The sequence below is a fragment of the Tachypleus tridentatus genome, chromosome 10 (assembly GCF_004210375.1).
Source record: "Tachypleus tridentatus isolate NWPU-2018 chromosome 10, ASM421037v1, whole genome shotgun sequence".
Lineage (NCBI taxonomy): Eukaryota > Metazoa > Arthropoda > Merostomata > Xiphosura > Limulidae > Tachypleus > Tachypleus tridentatus.
In genome coordinates this window covers 23,941,621-23,967,064 of record NC_134834.1, presented here as the reverse complement: position 1 = coordinate 23,967,064, position 25,444 = coordinate 23,941,621, and the positions used below count along the sequence as shown (strand labels likewise).

The window sequence follows — 25,444 nt, the reverse complement described above, 5'->3', positions numbered from 1 at the left end:
CCAGTATTGGATGTTTTCAGCAGATGTTGTGGGCATTGATGCTGGTGTTTGGGTATAGTGCTCACGAAACCCTGGCATTGCTGCAGTGTCTTTGTTTGGCAATGTAGTTTGTCCCCCCTTAGGGCTCCATGGTGAGTGGTGGGGTCAGTGGTTACAGAAATTTTTTTTATTATGGATCCTTCAAGTAAAAACTTAAATAGTGAAAAAACAGTCCATAGGTAAATGATTGCATCTTGAAGATTCTGAACAGCAATATTCAACATCTGTAACACATGTACCTCATTTTCATATATTACATTCTCTCTCAGATAAACCTTTAGGGCAAATGTCTCCCTTTTTCATTCAGAAGGGATTAAAGGGACTTGGTGGTTCTCCAAAGTCAGTCAAAAAGCTTTGCTCTGGCAGCATATTGGTGGAAACATTCACATCTAAACACAGTGATCTCCTTTTACATTTAAAGATGATTAGGAATATACCTATTGAGGTTATGCCCCATGCTATTTTGAATTTGTCATGAGGAGTTATTGTTGAGAGGGATTTGAAGAACATCCCCGAGTTGGAGCTTCTCACTGGTTTCTATACCCAGGGAGTTTCTGCAGTGAGGTGTATCTCCACTCTCAAAGATGGAATTATGATGCTGACCTGTATCCTCAATTTAACATTTACATCACCCCATCCACCTGCCACCATCAAGGCAAGTTATTTTAAGGTAAGGCCATACATTCCAAACCCTCTCAGATGTTTCCAGTGTCAGTAGTTCGGTCACTCGAAGACATCATGTCGTGGTTCCTTGACACGTGTTCATTGTGGTGGCAAGGACCATGATGCTTATGAGTGTGAAATGGACCCTCATTGTGTCAGTTGCAATGGCTCTCACCCATCATACTTTTGTTCTTGCCCTAAATGGTTGGTGCAGCATTTGAAAATGATTCAAAACATAACTTACCCTGAGGCTCGAAAGTTGCTGTCCACCACTTCATCTCGGATGTATGCTGTTGCACTTTGTTCCACGACTACAGTGGGAGTTCAGATGGATCTCTCTGTTCCACCTGACCCATGTGCCTTGGTGAAAGCTGGATCAAGCCAACTGGCTCTCTTTCACTGCTCTTGCAGAACTTGATACCGTCATCATCTGTAAGCCATCAGTTGACAACTGCGTAGCATCAGTAACTGACTGTATTATACGAGCAACTGCTCAACATATTCCTAAAACCTCAAAATGCTTTTCACAATATCCTCTCTCTGGAAGGAATCCTGCCTGCCACATGACACAAAAGGCTCAAAAATGGGCCTGGGATACTTTTCGTAGGTATCCCACACTCTCAAACTGCATCACTCTCCAGCAGGCCCATACACATGCTCAGTGAGTAAGACATCAAAGCTACAAAGAATCTTGGATTAAGTTCACAACCAGCATATCTTATTTCACCAGTTCCAAAGTCATATGGGACAAGATTCAAAAGATCAGTGGGCAGTATAATTCTGCCCCCTCTTGATCTAGCTCTCTGATGGCCAGGTAGTAGTTGATACCTGGACTATTGCTGATATTCTAGGTGAAAGCTTTTACCAGATATCTAGCACTTCTATTTCATCCTCCATCTTCTTAGCCATCAAGACTCAGGCAGAGCAATAGTCTCTTTCCTTTTGAGCTGATTGTCTCTATGACTATAATTGCCCCTTTACACTGGAACTCAAACTGGCCCTTCATCAATCTGACAGTACATCAATTGGACTTGATTATGTACACTACAAGATGCTGTGCCATCTATATCCTTCTTCTCTTACTATTCTTCTGATTGTATTTAACTGGATCTGGCAGGAGAATGTTTTTCCTGATGCCTTGTGCCAGACATATAGTCCTACCTTTCTCTAAGCCTGGGAAGGATCCAAAGATTCCTTCAAACTACCATCCAGTTACTTTGATGAGCTCTCTATGTAAGACCTAAGAGAGGATAGTTAATGCTTGTTGATTCTGATGACAGTGCTCCACCAAGGACCACCTGATTTGACTTGAAATGTCAATCAGAGAAGCATTTCTTAAACAACCACATCTTTTATCAATATTCTTTGACATTGAGAAGGCTTATGATACTACATTTTGCAAGACCTCCATTTGTATTGGTTACATAGTCATTTGCCCATTTTTATTGACAGTGGACAGGAGATTCCAAGTTTGTGTGGGTTTGACACTTTTCCGTTCTTTCCTGCAGGCACTTGGAGGCCCTCAGAGCTGTGTTTTGAGTGTCACACTTTTCAATATAAATATTAATGCCATCACTGAACAACTCCCTCTTACTGTTGGAAATGGACTCTATGTCAACAACTTTCACATCTCATGTTAGTCATTGGACATTAAGTATATTGAGCAGCACCTACAGGCTGCCCTCAGTCACTTACTGAAGGTGGACCACAGCAAACAGTTTTAATTTTTCTCTCAAAAATTGTTTGCATGCACTGTTGTTTCCAATAGGGTATTCATTCTGATCCTGAACTCTGTATCGGTGAAGTTGTGCTACCTGTGGTCTCTAAAACAAAGTTCTTGGAGCTTATCTTTGTCCATAAACTAACTTTTATATCACACATCAAGCAGCTACGAGTCAAATGTACATTCCTATTTATATGGATGGTTTGAAATCAGGTGACTGTATGGGTTCTGCCATGGTTTGTTATGGTTCAGTGGTTGCACATAGAATCCCCTCTGCTGTTTCTGTGTTCACTGCTGAACTCTGTGCCATTTCTCTTGCCCTGGATCACATACAAGCTAAGCACTACTCAAATTACAATATTTATACTGACTCGCTTAGTTATCTACTGGCCATGGAATTGTTTCACATTAGTCCTCATCTTGTTCTCACCAATATTCAAATCTGACTGGTCCATTTCTCCTTAACGTCCATTTCTGTCCAGTTTTTCAGGACACCAGGCCACATTGGTATTTGCAGGAACGGGCTCACCAACACCACAGCTAAGTCTGTCTGCTCTTGCACTAATACTGTTGTGTCTATTCCATGCATGTACTGTGGTCCTGTATTCAAGGCTCGGCTCCATGCCAGTTGGCAGTTGAGTTGGAGTGAGAACGTGACAATAAGCTTTTTCATATAGAATCATCTATTAAACTTTGGCCAGCTTTCTTCTGTAAGGATTGGAAAGAGGAAGTTGTCCTCACTAGAATACACATTGGTCAGTTTTTTGGCTCATTGTTTTCTTTTTATCTGGGACTGATCCACCAATGTGTTGTCTGTATAACACTCAGGTCACAATAAGCCACATTCTACTGCATTGCCATCATTGCGACTCTCAATGATGGCACCATTTTAAACATTTTATCCCAAGGTTTATCTGTAACATTAGACAGTGTTATTGGCAATGGTGACACTGTCCACCTTACAAATGTGTTTAGTTTTTTAAAGGCCATTAATCTTTTTAATGCTATTTAAGTTTTTAATTTATAAGTTAGGCTTTTTTTTAATGTGATTCCCTTTTAAAAATTGAAGTACATCTCGCTCAATTTGAAATTAGAAAACAGCTATATTGTCAAATAACTTGAAACCAGGACTGGAAAGGCCAACTTCAGGTGACTAACGCTGATATTTGAACTACCCGTTAGTCATCCTGGTGAGTTATAATAATTAAAATTATGCTACAGAAAGCCTTTTAAAACTTGTATTACTTTACTTTCTGAAAATGACCATAACGGCAAATAACTCGAAACTGGGACTGGAAAGGCCAACTTCAGGTGATTAACACTAATTTTTTAACTTACCCGTTAGTCATCCTGGTGAGTTACGATAATTACAGTTATGCTACAAAAGTCATTTACAACTAGTATTACTGTAGTTTCTCTCTTACTGCTGTAAACTAGATGTAAAAATTGGATTGAATGTTATTTATGTTTATTATTTAAAAATTAAACTTTTTGTTTTACCTTAATTTCTATTTATGAATTTTAATAATTTTACTGTAATTTTTTAACATTTCACTGGATGTTTGGCACAGATAGCCTAGCTGCTTTGCACCATGAAACAAGAAGCCAACCATCCAACTAACTAACTCTTCAGTAATACCAGTGAATTTAAATTTCTTAAACTTGGGATTCTTTTCTTTAATTTTATCTCATACTCTTTGTGAGCCAACCTGGTTTTTACTTTCAGCTACTCTTTTCCTTTCTGTAAGGAATATAATTGTTTTGAATATTGAAAAAGTTTTTTATTTAAAAATATTCCCCATTTGCTAAGTGTCTCAATACATATTTACTTCCCGAGATGCCAATTTGGATGCTTGTAATAAGACACCGTAGAATAATGGTAATATTCAGTGTACTATTAAAACAGTACTTATAATGTTGTATGTTTCAAACTTTCTTTCAGTCATGTAAAATGTAAATACGAATTATATATTTTTATCAAAATTAACCCAAAATTTATTATGCAATAATTAAGTAATTGACTATTGATTACTGATTTTTTGAAAATTGACTTAAAAGGCTAAAACAGATTTTTCAAAATATTACTGATGGAGAAGGAATAGAAAATGACCTGAAAAACAAATATTTAAAAATTAGGAAAAGCAGTAATATTTTGAAGTTTATTCAAAACTTGTCTTTTCACCTTGAAAATAAACAAGTGTTTTCCCCCAGTTAGAAATACTAACTGTATTGATGATAGCACAGTAAGCTTCCATTTTTGTTCCTGAGATAACTATACAAGAAAACTTTTAAATTGAGAGAACTATCAAGAAAGTTTACTGTCATTGTACCTTTAAGGCTATTGAATATGGCGTTCGAAACACTGAATTATGCTGTGCAAGCCATTTCATCTTGGAAGTAAACAAAACCTTTTAAATATGGAAAGTTTTGTGTAAGTTAATGGCTTTTTTCTTTTCACTGTTCCGTACTTTATACAGTATCTACCAGTTTCATGTGATCATGAAACAGAACCATGGCACAGATCAGTTTTTATTAACAGTTTAACATTTTATCCTTTGTGGTTATATAACTAAAATCAATAAAATAGATTGTTTTTTGGTAGTTCAAGGATAGAAGCAAACAAGTCTACAAGGATTTCAAAGTGAGAACTCAGGAAAAGCATCACAAGGTATTCTAAATAACTATTTTTCCAACTAGTTTTATGACTAGATATTCAGTTGATATGATGGGTTTTTAGGAGTAATGTATTAATGTTGTGAGTAAAATTATTCATAACTTTCTTCAACTTCACTTTTACTTGCAGTAAATTGGTAGCCGATATATGTTGTCTGACTGAGACAACACGATATAAAAGTACTCACTTATTGCAACAAGAAAAATTTAGAGATAAAAATGTGTCTCCAGATTCCTGGTATGGACATTAAAACTTTTATTAAAATAAAGTAGATAATGTTTTGATCTGAGCATGATGATTTAGTCGAGATTCTATGATGGTTGTGGATTACTGTTGACAAGTGCTTGGGTAATATGACTTGATATGTTTAAATATGTATTGCTTGTGGTAAAGCTAATTTTTTTACAAAACTTTACAGGACAGTCTAAAAATAAAGAACCAAGATGATATGCAACCAAAAAGTGCTCCTTCAAGCCCAACACTTCACCGCAATCGTCACACAGTACATGCAACTAGTAAGGTATAAATGTTTTGAGGTGACACTCATCAGTAGTTAGACTGGAATGTAATCAACAGTAATATAAATATTTAGTTTACATGTAAACTGTAAATTAATGAACCGTAAGATGTTTCTAGTAAGATATTCTGATCATAAAACAAAAAGAAAAATTCTTACTTCGAAAATATTTATGTTTCAGACATAAACTGAATGAAAGTTTTATTTTACATCTTACCAATTAGGCTTCCAAAATAATATATTTTTTACCTCATATTTTATTCTATGGTTGACCTTATATAAAAAGTATTTAATAAACTGCATATTCCTTTCTAAAAGAAGTTGTGCATATAGACAAAGAAAGCTGCTTTTTTTTTTTGTACTAACTTGTAAGAATTAAAATATACAAGCAATTTTTTTTTAATATTTTCTGACACATATGATTGGTTCACTTTAAGCTTATGTGTTTCTTACAGTTTGATTTTAAATCATTTATATTTCTTATCCTTATTTATTTAGATTTTTCTTAATTTGTTTCTAAGGGAGAAATTTTTTTTTAATTTTTGGAGAGATGTGAGAATTGTCATTGAAAAGTGTGTTTTTTGTAATTGTGGATCACAGATAAGTATTCTTTTTCCAATTTCCATAGACGTTTTTTCCAAACCTGGTTCAAGTACTTCAAGTTTTAATGTATATTTTGTTATGCTAAATGAAATATTTGTGAACTGAAATATATAGAAAAACCTTGATAAAATCCTCATAAAATTGATTTCAGTGTCTGGTATTAAGGAAAAAAATGTAGGCTTAGTTATCATTGGTGGTTTGTAAACTGTTAATGAGCAAAAAATAAAACATTTTTTCTCTGTAGCTGTGTTTCAAGAGAGAAAATATTTATTTTGGCTTCTGCTTAAAAATTAAATATATTGAGAATTGAGAGTTGTTGTTTTTTTTCTTATTTCTTTCCAGATAAAGTATACTAAGAACACCAGGTTTTCTTCAACGAGGTCAGCTAACGAACTTGTTAAGGAACAAAATTCAAGTACATCTAGGTATATTATTTATATATTGTAACAATGTTGCATAATTATAAAGATTAATGTTAGTGCAAAACATCACATAGTGTTTATTTTTGGTACTAGCTGTCCCATCTGTTACTTATGGTTAACATGTGGATTCTGATTTTATTATTATTATGCTTATTTAATCATTCAAGAGTTTTAAGTATTTAAGTATTGTGACAATTAACATACCTTTATATAACCATTCAAGTTGGAATGAAAGAAGCTGTTTTTTCCTTGTATAAAATACAATACCTGATTTTATTTTCAGTTCAGTTTTTTTCATCATTGTTATACAAACTGAAATTTAATGAAAGTTCTAAATTTTTATGAAAATAAATGAATTTTACCCTTTCCAAACGACAGTCTTGTTTGTTTGTTTGTTAAATTTCATGGAAAGCTACACGAAGACTATCTACACTATCCATCCTTAATTTAGCAATGTAAGACTAGAGGGAAAGAAGCTAGTTGTCACTGCCCATTGCCAACTAGTGCCAAGGTGGTGAGGGGTAATGAAGTTCTCAGTGTAGTAGAGGTCACCTCTCAAACAAAAACTAACACGTCTCCCTCGGTGTGGATTCCTGTACATGGTGAGGGGACTGCCCAGAAAAGGTTCTGTTCTTTCAGTTTACCTTCTCTGGGATCTAAACATCCACCCACATGGTTGCCATGCATGGTGACCCATGAAGGGGAGGAGAAGATCCTGGTGGTAGAGGGGTTCAACACTAACACACCACTTTGGCCTTGAATTCCTGTAGACAGGCAGCCTTGGGGTGGCCCCCCTTGGGTCAGTCGGCTTGTCCACTCGGGCTAGGGTCAACCAAGTACCAGTGTTGGATGTTCTCAACAGGTGTTGTGGACATTGTATCTGATGCTAGTGTTTAGGTATAGTGCTCACAAAACCGAAACCCTGACATTGCTGCAATGTCCTTGTTTGACATTATAGTGCTTCACCTCTTAGGGTGCCATGGTAGGTGGTGTCAGTGGGCACGAAATTTCCCTTTCTTTGTTATGGGTACCCAATTAAAAATCGTAATAAAATAGTGAAAAACAGTCTATAGGTAAACGACTCACGTCTTGAAGATTCTGTACCACCTGTTGTACCTCATTTTCTTATATTGCATTCACTTTCAGACAAATCTTTAGGACAAATGTCTCCCTTTTTCATTCAGAACGGACTAGAGGGACTAGTCAGTAGAGAAGCTTCAATCTGGTGATATATTGGTGGAAACATCCACATCTCAACACAGTGAACTCCTCTTGCACTCAAAGGCAATGGGGATATACCTGTTGAGGTTACACCTCATGCTACTTTGAATTCATCATGAAGAGTTATTGTTGAGAAGGATTTGAAGAATATCCCAGAGTTGGAGATTCTCGTGGTATCTCCACCCAAGGAGTTTCTGCAGTGAGGCGTATCTCCACTCGCAAAGATGGAATTATGATATTGATCAATGTCCTCATTCTCACATTTATGTCACCACTCCAGCCTATATCTTCAATTTAACATTTACATCACCCTGTCCACCTGCCACCATCAAGGCAGGCTATCTTAATTGCAGAGTATGGCCATACATTCCAAATCTTCTTTGATGTTTCCATTGTCAACAGTTCGGTCACTGGAAGATGTGTCGTGGGTCCTTGACGTGTGCTCATTGCAGTGGCAAGGACCATGATGCCTACAAGTGTGAAATGGACCCTCATTGCATCAATTCCAATGGCTCTCACCCATCCTACTTTCGTTCTTGCCCTAAATGGTTGAAAGAAAAAGAGGTGGAGCGTTTGAAAATGATTCATAACATTACTTATCCTGATGGTTGAAAATTGCGGTTTACCACTGCATCTCTGACATATGCTGCTGCACTTCGTTCCACAACTACAGTAGGAGTGCAGATAGATCTCTCTGTGCCTCCAAAATAATTGTTCTCCAAACAAATGAAAAGTCTTTTGACCTCCATGGTTAAAAAAGTTGATGAATCAATTTCAACACCTATCTCTGTCCCTTACATACATTCCAACAAATCCAAGATCCATATCCTTTGTTTCCGGGTACAGGCATTTCCTTGGATACATCTTCTCCCACTCCAAGATGCAAAACAGTCATTCGTTCACATCCTCAGTCACCGGAATCCCCTTCCAACAGCTAAGACCTACCCAATTGACCCAGGGCAGTATCCATGGAGGTTGATAGACCTCCCTCGAATAAGGATAGTAAGAAAAAAAGATGTGGTCATAAACAGAAGGGTTCTCCACCCAATTTGCCTACATGTAAACAGAAATGGCCATCCTGATACAATGGAATTGTTGAGGTTTATGTTCTAATCTGGATGACATCAAAACACTGATTGCTTCCTACCATCCTGTATATCTTTCCTTACAGGAAACATTTCTGAAACCTGCCAATGCAGTCACCTTATGGCAGTTTTCTTTGTACAGAAATGACAGGCTGTGTGATGGACAAGTGCATGGAGGGGTGGCACTGTTGGTTGATCAGCATGTGCCCACCCTGTCTTTGCCACTCGACACATCCTTGAACGCTGTAGCCATCTGTGTTTCCTTGGGTCATACCATCACTGTTTGTTCTCTCTACCTGTCAGCTGGAGAGATATATGATCAATTAGACCTTGATGCTCTCATTGAACAGTTGTCGTCTCCCTTTTTCATCCTGGGGGACTTTAATGGACATCATCCCCTCTGAGAAAGTTCTGATATTGATAGGAGGGGTTGCTCCATAGAGTGTATGCTCTCTGATCACAACCTTTCTTTTTTCAATACTGGTTCTTCTACTCATTTCCATGCAGCTAGTCAGTCCTCTACTGCTGTTGATCTCTCAATTTGCTCCCCTTCATTATTCTCCCGTTTTTTGTGGAGGGTTGACAATAATCCACGAGGCAGTGATGATTTTCCAATAATTTTGAGAGAGACTAAACGTGATTGATGCCACCTGATCCACGTGCCCCAATGGAAGCTAGATCAGGCAAACTGGCCCTCTTTCACTGCTCTTGCAGAACTTGATCCTGCCATCGTGTGTAAGCCATCAATAGACAACTGTGTGGCAGCAGTAACTGACTGTATTAAATAAGCAGCTGCTCAATGTATTCCTAAACTCTCAACACATTTTCCACTATATCCTTGTCCATTCTGGAATCCTGCCTGCCACATAGCATGGAGGGCTCATAAACGGGCCTGGGATACTTTCCATAGGTATCCCACACTCTCGAACCGCATTGCTTTCCAGCAGGCCCATGCACATGCTTGGTAGGAAAGACATCAAAGCCAGAAGGAATCTTGGATTTAGTTCACAACCGGCATATCTTGTACCACCAGTTCCAAAGTCATATGGGACAAGATTCAAAAGGTCAGTGAGCAATATAATTCTGTACCCTTCTCAATCTTGCTCTCTGATGGCCAGGATGTATTTGATACCTGTAGCATTGCTGGTATTCTAGGTGATAGCTTTTGCCAGATATCTAGCACTTATACTTCATCCTACACCTTCTTAGCCATCAAGACTCAGGCAGAGCAATTGCCTCTTTCTGTTCGAGCTGATTGTCTCTATGACTATAATTGCCCATTTACATTAGTGGAACTCAAACTGGCCCTTCATCAGTCTGATGATGTACACTATGAGATGCTGTGCCATCTATATCCTGCTTCTCTTGCTATTCTTCTGATTGTTTTTCAACTGGATCTGGCAGGAGAGTATTTTTCCTGATGCCTGGCGTCAGGCTATTGTCCTACCTTTCTCTGAGCCTGGGAAGGATCCCAAGATTCCTTCAAACTACTGTCCAATTGCTTCGAGAAGATATCTCTGTAAGACCTTAGAGAGGATGGTTAATGCTCATCTTGTTTGGTTCCTTGAATCAAACAACCTCCTCTCGCCCACCCAGTGTGGGTTCCGAGGACAGCGCTCCACCATGGACCACCTGATTCGGCTTGAAACGTCAATCAGAGAAGACAACATCTTGTATCAATATTCTTTGACATTAAGGCTTATGATAGAACATGAAGGTATGGCATTTTGCGAGATCTCCATATTTATGGGTTACGTGGCTATTTATCCATTTTTATTAAAAATTTTTAAATGGACAGGTGATTCTAAGTTCGTGTGGATTTGACATTTTTCCGTTTTTTTCTACAGAAACTTGGAGTTCGTCAGGGCTGTGTTCTGAGTATCACACTTTTCATTATGAAAATTAATGCCATCAGTGAACAACTCACTGTTGCAAACAGGCTCTATGTCGACAACTTTCACCTCTCCTGTCAGTCGTTGAACATGATACAGTTACAACAGAAAGTGTTCGTACCCCTGTGTCATGAGTAGTTTTTTCCTCATAACTTAAAAAGTATCACAAATAGGATTTTGAAAGTATAGTGTATTATAAATATTTGTTGTTTAATTTACATAAAAATTTATGTAAATGTGTGTTAGTATAATATTTATAATATATCATACTTTTATTAGCCTAATCATGATACGTTTTAAGTTATGAGCAAAAAACCACGCAGGGGTACAAACACTTTCTGTTGCAACTGTATATTGAGCAACAGCTACAGTATGCCCTCAATCATTTACTGAAGTGGACCACAGCAAATGGCTTTAACTTCTCTCTGCATGCACTTTTGCTACCAATGGGGTATTCATCCTGATCCTGAACTTTGTATTGGTGAAGTTGTGCTGCCTGTGGTCTCTTAGACAAAGTTCTTGGGGCTTATCTTTGACCATAAGCTGACCTTTATACCATACATCAAGCAGCTACGAATCAAATGTACAAGAGCACTGAATATTCTCTGTGTCCTCTCTTCCACCATTTGGGAAGTGGACTGACATTCTGTGCTAAAGATATATCATGCTCTTATTCGATCAAAACTTGACTATTGATCACTGGCGTTTGGCTCAGCCAGACCATCAGCCTTAAAGATGCTGGACTCTATTCATCATCAAGTATTTCAGCTCTGCACTGGGGCTTCCCACACTTCCCCCAGTTCAGATCTTATACGTAGAGTCTCATGAACCTTCTTTGCACCTCTGTTGTTTGCAATTGTCTTTACTATATGCTTTGAAACTTCGTTCCTTACTAAAGCATTCCACCTGGGGTTGCTTTCCTGCATCTGTGGGCCATACTTTTTCAGAACAGATGGTCTGCCATTGCTCCTTTTGGCCTTCGTATCCAGGCACAGTGAGATGAATTGGGTCTGTCCTTGGATAACATTACTCTATCCACTGGTCAGCCCATCCCACCATGGCTTCTTACTGCCCCAAATGTGACCTGTCTTTAAATCATCTGAGAAAAGCAGACAGTTCCAATTGGAAATACTGTCTACTTTTTGCTGAACATTTTTCGAACCATCCTTCCATTTCTATTTATACTGATGGTTCGAAATCAGGTAACTATTTGGGCTCTGCCATGGTTTGTTGTGGTTCAGTAGTTGCACACAGAATCCCTTCTACAGCTTCTGTGTTCACTGCTGAACTGTATGCCATTTTTCTTGCCGTGGATCACGTAGAAGCTAAGCAGTTATCAAACTGCACTATTTATACTGACTCGCTTAGTTCTCTACTGGCCCTGGAATAGCTTCACATTGGTTCACACTCTGTTCTTGTCGATATTCAAAAAACTGGCCCATTTCTCTTTAACATCTACCTCTATCCAGTTTTTCTGGATACCGGGCCACATTGGTGTTTGCAGGAACAAGCTCACTGACACTGCAGCTAAGTCTATCTGCTATGGCACTATCACTGCTGTGCCTGTCCCATACATGGACCATGGTCCTGTATTCAGCTGGCAGTCGACTTGGAGTGAACATTGCAAAAACAAGCTTTTCCAAATAAAACCCTATATTGGACTTTGGCTGTCTTGCTTCGATAAGGATCAGAAAGAGGAAGTTGTTCTGACTAGACCACGCATTGGTCACAGTTTTTTAACTCATCATTTTCATTTATCTGGAACTGATGCATCTGTGTGTAGTTTGTGTAACACTCAGATCACAATATGACACATTTTACTTTCTTGTTGTCATTACAACTCTCAACAACGGCACCATTTTAAACATGTTCTGTCCCAAGGTTTGTTCATACCGTTAGACAGTTTTATTGGTGATTGTGATACTGTCCACCTTGGTAATGTTTGTTTTTTAAAGGTCATTAATCTTTCTAATGCCATTTAAGTTTTTTAATTTATACATTACACCTTTTTAATGTGGTTCCTTTTTAAAGATCACAGTTCAACTAGTTCGATTTGAAATTAGAAACTGGCCATACCATTAAGTAACTCAAAACAAAAAACGGAAAGGCCAACTTTGGGTGACTAACACTGCTGTTTGAACTACTCATTAGTCATCCTGGTGAGTTATTATTATAATTTAGCTACATGTCTTTTAAAACCTCTTTTTACTTTCCTTTTTCAAAATGGCCATAACGTCAAATAACTTGGAACCAGGACTGGAAAGGCCAACTTCAGGTGACTGACGGTGGTTTTTGTACTTACCTGTTAGTCTTCCTGGCGAGTTATGATAATTAAAGTTATGCTACAGAAAGTCCTTTACAACTTGAATTACTGCAGTTTTTCTCTTGAAAAACTTTTCTCTTTGTAGACTAGGTATAAACATTGGTTTTATGCTATTTATGTTGGTTTTTTTTAACTTTGTTTTGTTTTATCTTAATTTCCTTTTATGAATTTTACTGAATTTACGTGTAAGTTTTTACCGGATGTTTGGTGCAGATAGCCTAGCTGCTTTGTGCCACAAAACACTAAATCAACCAACTAGCATGCCTTCCTCCCATATCCAGAGCCTGTCTGTGCATGTGCTTGGACAGTCACGTGCTCATTCCTTGTGACACTAGGCAGTCTTTTGTCTCTATCCCCTTACATCCCAGGCAAAAATTATACCCTGGTTGAGACAAAATGAGGTCTTTCACAGGTGTGCCACAATAGATCCTCTGCCATTGGCTATCACATTCAGTGAGCTTCTTTCTGGGTACTTTCTGAAGGAAGTCTGTGTAAGATTTGTAAATTTGCAAAGCTAATGGTATGCAAATCTCATAGGCAGATGTGTAAGGAAGATAGCATTTGTATGTGGAGGTATTATGAAAAATACATACCAGAGTAGGTAAACGTTAACTTTCAGTTGGTAAGTTTAATTTTAACAATTTCACTGACCAGAATTTTTAATTAAAGAAGTTAGAAGAGTATTTTCTGTTGTTGTTTGCTTGAATATTTTTAATTTATGTTTGGGACTCCCAGCTGAATGTAGGTTCAAGAAAAAAATATGCATTGTATCACCCTTGGTCACCTTTGCAAATTGAACTCGTAAGAATTGGTGCTATATCATCATTTTTGATGGTTTACTCAGAATTAGTAATAAAAATAGTAGAATATTTTCTTAATGCAATGTATATATAATTATTTATTTTTTAAATTAATATACTTAATTGCAAAATTGTTTTTCCCTTAAGCTGAAATTGCTATAAGGATATATTTATTTATAAATAATTGTATTATTTAAATTCTTACAACATGATGAAATTATGTCGGTATACCTAATTTGTTTCAAGTTTGTTTGTTTTTTTCCAAAGCTGCTGCTAAGTAGCTCATATATAAAATATTTTTGGTAGATTACAGCAGACGAAACTGTTAGATGTTAATGAATACATGGAAGGAACAGAAAATTCTATGTCTGACAACGACACTAGTCCTTCTCCAAGTCTTCAAAGAATAAACTTGGACCTCATGGGGGACCTTCAAGATCTGATCTTCAGTCGACAAACCCATGGATCTCTGGAGAGTATTGCAGCTTCCTCAGTAACAAGCGACTCCACCTCTGTTGACCTGGTAATCTTTCTTTTGGTTTGCTTGAGACAGTATGGTGTTCGGTAAAGTTTTATCACTGGATTGTTTTTTTCGAAATATGGTTATTACTTAAATATTGTAAACTAACAAATGTCATAAAGTACATGGTGTTGCTGTTATGTTGGTTAAATGTGCCTTGAAAACATTTTGTTTGTGTTTTATTTAAATACAAAGAATAAAGTAATTACTTTGTGTGATTTAACTTTTTTTTTTTGTTTCCATTACTCTGTTCCTGTAGGTTCAAGCATCCTGTAGTATGGAGAAATTTTATATTGATTTTCTTTCTAGCCAGGATGATCTTTCCCACGATAACAGACCAATTCCTCCACCCAGGTCTAAACGTAAAAATCAGTTAAGTTTGGCAACGACGCACCAGTCTTCCAAAAGTCAGCCATTATTAGATAAAGTAAAAAGTAAAAGTACTTCTATTATTCAGCTACAGTCTCTTACTTCTGATAAAAAAGTTGAACAACCAAATTCCCACAAATTAGCTTCAGGATCCACAATGTCATTAGTGGTTTCTGATAAGTCCACTGCCAACTCTCAGGATCTCTCTGATGCTCTGATGAAAGAGAGACTAAACCGTCCAACAACTTGTCCTGTGAGGCAACAAATAAATCCTGTAACAGTTAAGAGGTTTGACAGTTGTAGTACTCCACAGCATTCCAACCAGTTAAAGGATTCACAGAGTTCTCCACGCACGTTCGAAGGGTGTAATGACGCCACCCCTTCCCCTCTTTTCTCTCCAACACCCGCCAATGATATTGAATTGCTCAAAAAATATGGTCTGAACTTTTCATCGATGCCTTTAAAATCTCCAGGAGCCTCTGCTCGTCCTTTCTCTTCTTGTATGCTCTCTCCTTCCTCTAAGTCAACCACGTGGTTTACGTCAGACACTTCTTTACCGACAAAATCATCCATGCTTTTGTCGTCTTCATCGTCACAGTCACATTCTCTTGCTGACCTTGCTATTCAAAGTAGTTCTGATAAATCTATAAAGGAATCTGAAAGTAAAGAAAAACATAAGAAATTATTGAATATTCCTTAAGTTTTGTTTTATATTACGGTTGTAGATAGTAGATATTAAAATTGTATAGATATTTCTTTTTTGAATCTAAGTCATTAATGGTATTGGATATCATCACGAAAAAGCTACTATGTTTGAAGGTTAGTTAACTGCATAGAAATTTCTGGATGGGTGGGTAGTTGGGTTTTAAATAACTATCCTGTATGTGCTTCCAAAAGAAACTGTTCTGTATAGAAAAACTCAAAGACAGTGATATTGTTTGCTTAGAATATAAAGACTTAATTAATATTATCTGAGTATTGAGAAGACCAACACACGTATGGTAAAATTAAAAGTAATGGTAATGGTTACTTTAGGTATAAGGACATAAATAGTAAAATATAAGTTTCAATAAAGCTTCTGTGTAGTGCAAGCAGAATGTAAGGGCGTGGATAACAAAGGTTCCAGAATTCCTATGTTTGTGAATGTTTGGTATTCCTGTAGGAAGATTAGTATTTTCTCAAGGATTTGATCAGTTTGGTTTTATTACTCAAAAAACTCAGAAAATGATAGTTTTACCATGATATGTAATGTAGTTATTTGGAGAAATAGTCATGGTTCATGTACTGAAGTCAGTTCTGACTGTTTCTATAACATCTATTCAGTAAAACTTTTCAATAATTCATGAGTCATTATAAAGCACAGTAAAATTGTCTTTACCTTTCATGTATGTTACTGTAAATAGTGCTTTTAGATCAGTATTATATATATATACAATTGCTGGAATGATATTTTGAAATTTAGATTCAAAGTGAAATTATTGACTTTGATGTGTTTCTTACAAGCTAGGCTATAGTTTCTAGTGTAGCAATTTTTGAAATAACTTAAGGTTACCTTTAGGATAATATTTATTAGTGTAAACATATTGATTAAAACATTGATCACTTATGAAATCAAAGGCTGATGGGCATTTTGCTTTAGTTAACACATTTAAAATATTTTTAATAAATTAAACTTTAAAATATTTATTCTAGAAGAGTTTGTTAACATCTTCATACTGATGTGTTACACAGATGCTGTTTTTCTAGAGAAATGTTAAAAAGCTCCCCTTAAAATAAAATAATCCTTCTATCTAAAGTAGTAATTGTTATTTTATAATATCAGTGCAGATTGGTTTTGTACACTATAGTTACTTTTAACTAACACAAAAGCATTTAGAAATTGTTTTAAAACTATATTTTACAGTTCTGAAATTCTTTTGCCTTTCAAACCATTAAATACTCTTTTTCTTAACTGACAAAAAATCTGATCAGTAGAAAATAGTAAAACTTCATCTGTGAAATTCAACCTGCATCATAAGAAAGATTTGTAGCATTATGAATAATACCAAACTTAGAAAATCTCAAAATCCAAAATGGTAGATAATATTGAGGATTTGTTACAAATATTCAAAACAAATTGATTGAGGTTAATTTTCCTGTTCCCATTTTTTTTCTTGGAGGTTCAGTAGTAAATTGAGGATGTGTAGTGTTGAAGACCAGGCTTCGTTACCTGTGGCTGGCAGAGCATAGATCGTCCATTGTATAGCTTTGTGCTTAATAGTAAACAAACAACTTTATATTCCTCAAATAGCTTTTACTCTATATGATATTGCTTCTAATTGAAAAGTCTGAAGGTTTTAATGTACTAAACAGCATTGCTTATGAAATATTTCTCTTATTAATTAAATGCCTGTAAATATTAAGTTTCTTCCAACAGGTATTCTAGGTCCCAATTTCATTTGAAAGGGCCCAACAGGTGATACATACTAGCATTGCTTCTTATGCTTATCCAGAACATAATTTCATTAGTACTCTTTTTAAAGTTGTGGGTATTGGTTTTGGTTTTTTTTAAATAAAGTAAGAACAGGCATTGAATGCCTAATTTTCCATTAATAATTGATGAAAAATTAAAATATTGTTTTCTAAACGTTTTACCAGTTGTTGGTTGATAAAAGACTGAAGCAGTCTTTGAACATTCATAAAGTATGGTTTGTAAATAAATGTCGTTCAGCTTGCTTCAGTTGTAACATATTAAAGCTTGTTATTTTGCTGTTGCTTTTAGATCAATGTTACAGTTACAACATTGTACACAGAGTTATTTTTAATAAATTGAACTTTTTTTAATATGCAGCTTATATGAAAGTGTTTTGTACGTTAAGTTATGAGCTTAGAGTTCAGTATGGTGTGGAAAGATAGTTTGTAACTGATGTGTGAATCAGTACTTTTGTTCTTCCTTGTTGTAGTGAAGTTGAAAGTATATATATATATATATCATAGTTGTCTTCTTATATTTGTACTTGTTTTTGGATGTGTGCACTTCGAATTCAAGACAGTGCATCGTGTATATTATTGGAGATGAATACAAGAAATAATAATTGACTAGTATTAGGACAGATTTTGATGAAATGATATGAAAAAAAACAACAGATTATTACGTTGTATTCAGTGAGTGTTCCAACAAAATATGGTTTAAAACGTGTAACTATGAAAACTTTCACAAAACACAGTTTCTAACAAAATCATGCCACTAAGCTATCTAAATTTTACTATTAGAGTTGTCAATAATAGACATCTTGATGGTAAGTTGATATTTGATAAGCTGAGGAAACGTATTCCAAATAACTAATTAATTAAAAGTCATTATTTGTAGTTGGTATTGATGTATAGAAGACATTTCAATCACAGAAATAAATTACCTTATATTTCCAAATTATTTTTCATTAATTGGGCACCGTGCTTTGTTTTACAGCCTTGTTTGGAATATTCCACTAACACACATATGGTGTTTTGTGGAACACCTCTGAAGAAACTGTAAAGTGAAAACTTTGTTACCTAATTTAAAAAAAAAAAAAATTTGAGGTTATAAGGTCATTTGTATCTTGTATTATAATTTAAAATGTTATTGGACGAATTGAGTTTGAGTAGGTTTATTATGAGAAAAATACTTTTTTACATTAAAATGTTTGTCAAAATTGAGAGAAAAATAGCAAACACTGAATAATAATAATCTAACAAGAAGACTACAGTTAATGGAAGATATTTATAAAAGCTGTTAGCTCCATACCAGTGTTTAGTTTATTTGTTGGAGTGCTATTATTGTGTTGTTTTGGTTTTAAGTAATGTTTTGATAAAAATTAGATGCAAAAATGTTCAGAAGTTTAAAACTAGTAATTGTCATTTTGTTCTTTTACGGTTCTTATCTCAAATAGACATGTGGGTTTAAAAGTAGGAAGGCAGAATATGCTAATATGAGAACCTAAAGGGTGTTTGAAATAAAAAATTACGAACTGAAGAGGCCTTATAATTATTATTCTAAAATATATTGCAGTTGCAAATTCATTTTACAAGCCCTTGTTTTGCTTTTACAATATGATTTTTAAATTAATGGGTAAAAACACTATGTGATGAAAAATATTTAAAATATATCTTCAGTGTAAGTTCGATATTATTTTATAAACCGACACGAGCTCAGTGTTACATAAGTTGCCCTAAATTGGCTGTTGTTCTAAATTGTGACTGTTTATTGTTATCTATATTTATTATCTTTTAAATGCTGAGATGGAATGCTATATGACACAAACCATTTCATAACAACGTAGTTGGAGCTTCTTGGGAATGAAACTGTTTTAAACTTTTGTTTTATAAATACGCTTTAGAAAAACGGTCACTAAACCCTAATGGTTCTATTATCACTTTTGAAATAGACTGATAACACATAATGTTTATGATTTAAACTACATTAAAGAAAAGTGGTTGTTGGAGACAAACTTTTATTCGTCATTGAATTTTTAAAATGATAACTTAGTATTTTTGTTTAATGTCAGAAGTTATTTCCCATTCTCTATGGATATTTATGAATATTGGTTTTTACAAAAAAAAAGGAAAAAGGATGGTTATCATCTGTTGTTCGGTGCATGTTTTATGTCTGATGTTACATTTTGTTTGGTTCTTATACGAGGTAAAAGTAAGCAATCAGTTCAAACTTATTGTTTCAGTAAAGCAAAAATTAACGTACAGTGTCGTATATCTCGACGTAACTACTCGTAGAACAACTGCGGTAGAACAAAATGATTTTTAAAAGATATTTACTGCTTGACACACAATGTTTTTATGAACGTAATTTTAAGGATGTGTGTAGCAATAAATTGTGGCTGAGTTCAGTAAGGATTCTTTGATAAAACTGTGATAAAATATATTTATTTTCATTTTGTTTCCAAGCAATAAAATGTAGCATCACGGTTTCTTTTTTCAGTCCACCAAAGTCATGCTTGCAATTTGTGCCACAGAACGTAATGCAGATACAATTTCTTAAAACCCGGTAACAAAGGATGTGTTCATAGTTACCGGTTTTTAAGCCATTTAATTATTTGTATTGTAAATGTCTAGTAGTTTAAAGACTTTGAACGATTACGTTGCGGAACACAATAGCTTGTGATGCATTACAGGTGTGTTCGCATTTCTTCCTTATAAGTTTTTATAGAACGGTGTGTGTACACAAACAAGTTCTTTGTATCAGTATGCAATTCACATTTTCTTTGAGCAGTTACGTAGCCTCATTCAAAACGTACACGAGGTTGCCATCAATGTTTGTTCAGCACACGTACTTGTATATACCTAACATGTATTTGTACACAAATAATTAAATAGCAACTTTTTTCATTTCGTCTTCTTTTGATTAAATGCTGAATATTACTAAGAATTCAACATGGAATCAGTTTTCGAAGATTTAACTTGAATAAGAAATATTTAGAAATCCTAATCAGTAAATCTTTAATAATGCTGTCAAAATGTTAACGTACTTTTCACTTGGGAATACTTTAGTGTTTTCTAAACGATGAAAGTTTCCATTCTGGGATTTTGTTTGATTATTATTCCCATATGATTTGTTATAACATTCGTCATCAATGATGTGTGTATTTTAAACTGCACTTGACGTTCAGATGCCAGTTCCTGTTTCACTGTAACAAATAATTATCTTCTATAGTTTTAATTACCAAAAACCGTAATAAAGAATTATACTGTGTATTAGTTGTTCGATTGTTTATTAAGTTCTTGGTTATTTTATATCGAACTATAATTAATAGTCTTGTTTACTGTTACAAGTATTCAAATCAGTTTTGCAATTTTTTTTTTTTGTATATATATATATGTGTATATATATAAAATATTCAGTGCGACGAAAAACGAAATAAAATATATTAATGTAATGATTAAAATAATCGCAAATTTCTTTCCTTCGTAATAAGTTCAAAATTTATTTTCTCAAGGTTTTTTTTTTTTTTTTTAGATTATCGTATAGATTTCCTGCTCATAGTATGATATTCTTGTTGCATATAAGGATAAATTCCTATGACATAATGATAGGGGGAGTTGTTTTGAGAGAGTCGTGAGTTTCTTTTTCCTCCTCTTATTTAAAGGCTTGGTTGTGTAAACGATCCTTTAACTATGGATCGTTTGGACAAGCGTTCGACTCGTAATCCGAGGGTCGCGGGTTCGAATCCCGCTCGCACAAAACATGCCCTCCCAGCCGTGGGGGCTTATAATGTGACGGTCAATCCCGCTATTCGTTGGTAAAAGAGTTGGCAGTGGGTGGTGATGACCAGCTGCCTTCCCTCTAGTCTTATACTGTTAAATTAGGGACGGCTAGCGCAGATAGCTTTGCGTGAAATTAAAAAATTCGATTGAATTAGTTTAGACAACCAGTGATTATTGAATTACGGATTGATTGTAGTTTATTTGATGATTTAGCTACAATCAGTCCTTAATTCAATAATAACTGGAGCATCCAGAGTTACCAGATCCACAAATATGATCCTTCTATACAATTACACCAACGTTCTTATGTTGACAGACACACTGTTTCCGGATGTTTCAAACAAAATTACTGAAAGAACTTTATCATTTGTCGTGAAAACGGATGTAAATACGTCTTACCGCTAAATGTTGTACATTCTTTAATGTAACATGTGGCCACCTAGTGGTGGACAAACCAGCAGCTAGATATATTTTATTTTATAAATTTACTTTTATCGATATTTATTGAACTGTTTGAGAGAACATGAGTATATATTCATAACGATCGAAATAAACTGAAATATTTGCTGGAAAAATATATGTATGTGTTTCTACATTCATGAACATGACCTGAAAAGGGTTCACTCGCGTGTCCGTTAACCTACGAATGAATTGTGGTGTTATAACGGGTTTTCATAGCTACTGGACCGAAAAATATCGGAAAATAATTTAGGCCTGCTTTACTATGTCGAAGTTATGAAACAGTACCCAAGGAGGAAGATCCAGGGTGCGCATGATTCTCTCAGGTCAAATAAACATATATTCTCGTGCTCAGTTGAGTTTAATTTTCAGTAACAGCGTTATATAAATCTTATCCGTGCCACTGACATTTGAAAATTTCATTTTTTACAGAAATTTGGAGGTTTGTTTGTTCGTTTTTAATTTCGCGCAAAGCTACTTGAGGGTATCTGCTCTAGCCGTCTCTAATTTAGCAGTGTAAGGTTAGAGGGAAAGCAGCTACTCATAACCACCCACCGTCAACTTGTTTGTTTGTTTGCTTTGGAATTTCGCACAAAGCTACTCGAGGGCTATCTGTGCTATCCGTCCCTAATTTAGGAGTGTAAGACTAGAGGGAAGGCAGTTAGTCATCACCACCCACCGCCAACTCTTGGGCTACTCTTTTACCAACGAATAGTGGGATTGACCGTCACATTATACGCCCCCACGGCTGGGAGGGCGAGCATGTTTAGCGCGACGCGGGCGCGAACCCGCGACCCTCGGATTACGAGTCGCACGCCTTACGCGCTTGGCCATGCCGAGCCTGTTTGATGTGACGGGGATACGAACCAACCTGGCCATACCGGACCAAATTTGGAGGTATTGTGAAACTTCAAAGTTCTTTGCACAGTTGACTGACTTTGTTAAATTTTGGAAACTCAATTAAAACAAAAGGAAACGGTGAATGGGTGAAATGCGGTTGTTCATTGGCAAACCTATATTTAACCACTCTCACCACATTAAAGTAGTGTTGTCTGTAAGTCGGTAGACTTTAAAATTACGTCACATGAAGGACGCCTGAAACTGAAATTTGTGCTGTCGTGACGTTAGTAAAACGTACATATGCTACGAATCACGAATATAATTAATTATGCACTCTCTAATCTACAACACAACATAGCAAATATGAGCTTCAAAGGTAAATAATAAAATATTTGCTACTCCTAATTTTGGTCCTATTTACTCTTGAAACAGAACATTTTCGGGGACCTAGCGGAAGTACACGTACTTTAACTGCAAAAACAATTCCTCAGCGACACGTTTGCAGCTTACGACGCTAAAATTGTGGTTCGGATACACCTGGCAGGCAGAACAGAGCACAAATAGGTCATTGTGTTTCTTTGCGTTTAAGAACAACCAAACCAAATTTAGATGTAAAAATCTGAAAAACATACGAAGAGGTTGTTCCGGTTATAAGTTTAAATACACATTTTCCCTTGTTTTCAGTGACCCAACTTGGCCAAGTGGGTTAAGGGTTCGTATCAAACACGCTCGCCCTTTCAGCTGTGGGGGCGTTAGAATCTGACGGTCAATCCCAGTATTCGTTGGTAAAAGAGTAGCTTAAGAGTTGGCGGTGGGTGGTAATGACTAGTCTCACACTGCTAAATTAGGGACGGTGAGCGCACATGGCCCTTGTGCAATTTTGCATGAAGTTCAAAACAGGCTGCAAATAAAATTTTACACTTAAAATTTTTCTCTCCAGAATCAGTATCTACCTGTCTGTGAGGTTTGTTTAAGTCTATCAGTCACTTTAGCAGTTAAAGAGATTGATACTAGGGGCACTGAAAAAATATTTATCAGTGTTCCTTTTAAAATATCGTGCTTGAATTTATTGAAGGGGATCCCAAATCCCAATTAAATCGGTCAATTTGACCGACCATGTAACTTCTCCATACTCAATCAAAGTCTTTATACTTTTGATACTGCTAACTTTTAATATAGTGTGTATATCTTACAAAATTTAGTAGACTTTCAATTAACATACAAAAATTATACTTTTAGTGAAGTATTTTCAATAAAAAAATAAGACATTCATGAATATTATCGAGTAGATGACCATGCATCGTAATATTTGTTGTCTCTAAGCTCCATCTCTCTCATGCACCTTGTACTACAAGAATGGCCCTGTATATTTCTTTCTATGGCAGAAGATCGTTGAAAAATATTAAGAAAACAAAACGAAGTAAAGTTAAAAATCTGTGAAATTTAAAAAAAAAACACCCCTGGTTCAAATAAGGTGATCGAATGTTTCATGCTGTTCTCTTATTAGGCCTATTTTATTGTTTGTATTCCTTGGCGCTCAGCCACTAGCTGTGACGTCTAACTGGGTGAACTACGTAAAACTGCTTTTTGATGAGATTGTTTAATCTTCGTAATTCTCTGTTCTCGTTTCAACTTCATTATGCAAGATATGAGTCGCTCAAGTTCACAGAACTGAACTTTATTTTTACCGTGTTTAAAATATATATTCGTCAGTAAACTTGGGTTTGTGACGTATTTGATGATTTCTCAAAAGTAATGTAAAACCAACTGCATATGAGGACTATTAGCACACTGGTATGTTTGCTCACTGATACTTAGCTTTGTGCTTAACTACAAACAAGGAAACAGCGTTGCAGTCAAATATGAAACCACCATTTTCTACGAGATGTCATTTTTTTTGTATTTCTATTGTTGTCTGTCTCGAACAGTAATACATTTGAGGGTTTGAATTTTGCTATTTTATCTCTGTGAAGGAGCATGTCCCAATTAGAGAGCTCTGCCCCCTCAGCTGAGAAATTAGGAGTTAGTCTTCAATAGTTTTAAATTATTCCGTTATCCGTCTGCTATTCGGTTGTTAATATGTCTTCAGTAAAAATATATCTCAGGACGGCTGGTATGGGTATTAACACTTTTACTAATAATCTAAAGATGATCTAAGAAGATCGAAACATTGTTCTCTGCTTTATTCAAGTGGGTTTCTCGTTATCACAAATCATGGATATCTCTGTAGACTTAGAACGCTAGAAGCCGGATTTCGATACCCGTGATGAGAAGAACGTAGATAGCCCATTGTGCAGCTTTGTGCTTAACTACAAAACAAACAAACAGTCAGTGGGACAGGTAATCAAACTATGCATCTTCAAGGGAAAGAAGTATCAGATGGAACGTGGGTGAAGGTTTAATGATAACAAGAAGGACATCAGACGACCACGAAGCTGTGCAAAGAGAGCCTGGTTTTTTGTTATTAACAAAACGAATTGACACTTCTTAAATTAAAAGCGAAAGAAACAGTTTTATTTTGTATGAAATAAAAATTTGACCCTATTTCTACCACTCTAAATAAAAGTCTTAGATATAGCAGGGTAAGATTAGAGGGAAGGCAGCTAGTAATCACCACCCACCGCCAATTCTTGGGATACTCTTTTACCAACGAATAGTGGGATTGACAGTCACATTATAACACCCCCAGGGCTGAAAGGGCGAGCGTGTTTGGTGTGACAAGGATTCGAACCCGCGACCCTCGGATTGCGGGTCGAGTGTCTTAACCACCTGACCACGTCGGGCCAGTTTTTCTAGTCACGTATACTGAAATTCCTGAACTTCGTAAATGAAATAATTTCCTTTTACACGCACTGAAAGCTTGGAGTGGAAGTTTAACTTACGTTATAAAAAAATTAAACATTTTGATCTCTGATAACTTAAGTTACGAAACATTTATTCGTACTCCTTCATGTATATACACACACTATGCTATGAAAACGCACTGAGAATTTTTGTTTGCAATAAATATGTAGAAGTAACATGGAAATTAAATATTTTACTACGCATGAGTAGCCATTA

At 35.8% G+C, this 25,444-nt stretch overlaps 1 protein-coding gene across 1 annotated transcript in view; it reads left to right on the top strand.

Moving 5' to 3' along the window:
- The window catches only part of LOC143228890 (DENN domain-containing protein 1A-like), a 73,443-nt gene extending 57,749 nt beyond the window's left edge, over positions 1-15,694 (top strand). Inside the window, exons 17-21 of the mRNA XM_076460322.1 lie at positions 5,028-5,093; positions 5,518-5,619; positions 6,562-6,644; positions 14,269-14,485; positions 14,742-15,694. Coding sequence (XP_076316437.1) covers positions 5,028-5,093; positions 5,518-5,619; positions 6,562-6,644; positions 14,269-14,485; positions 14,742-15,551 — 1,278 coding nt within the window. The 3' untranslated portion in view covers positions 15,552-15,694. The remainder of the gene's footprint in view (positions 1-5,027; positions 5,094-5,517; positions 5,620-6,561; positions 6,645-14,268; positions 14,486-14,741) is intronic.
- Positions 15,695-25,444: the final 9,750 nt, after the last annotated feature.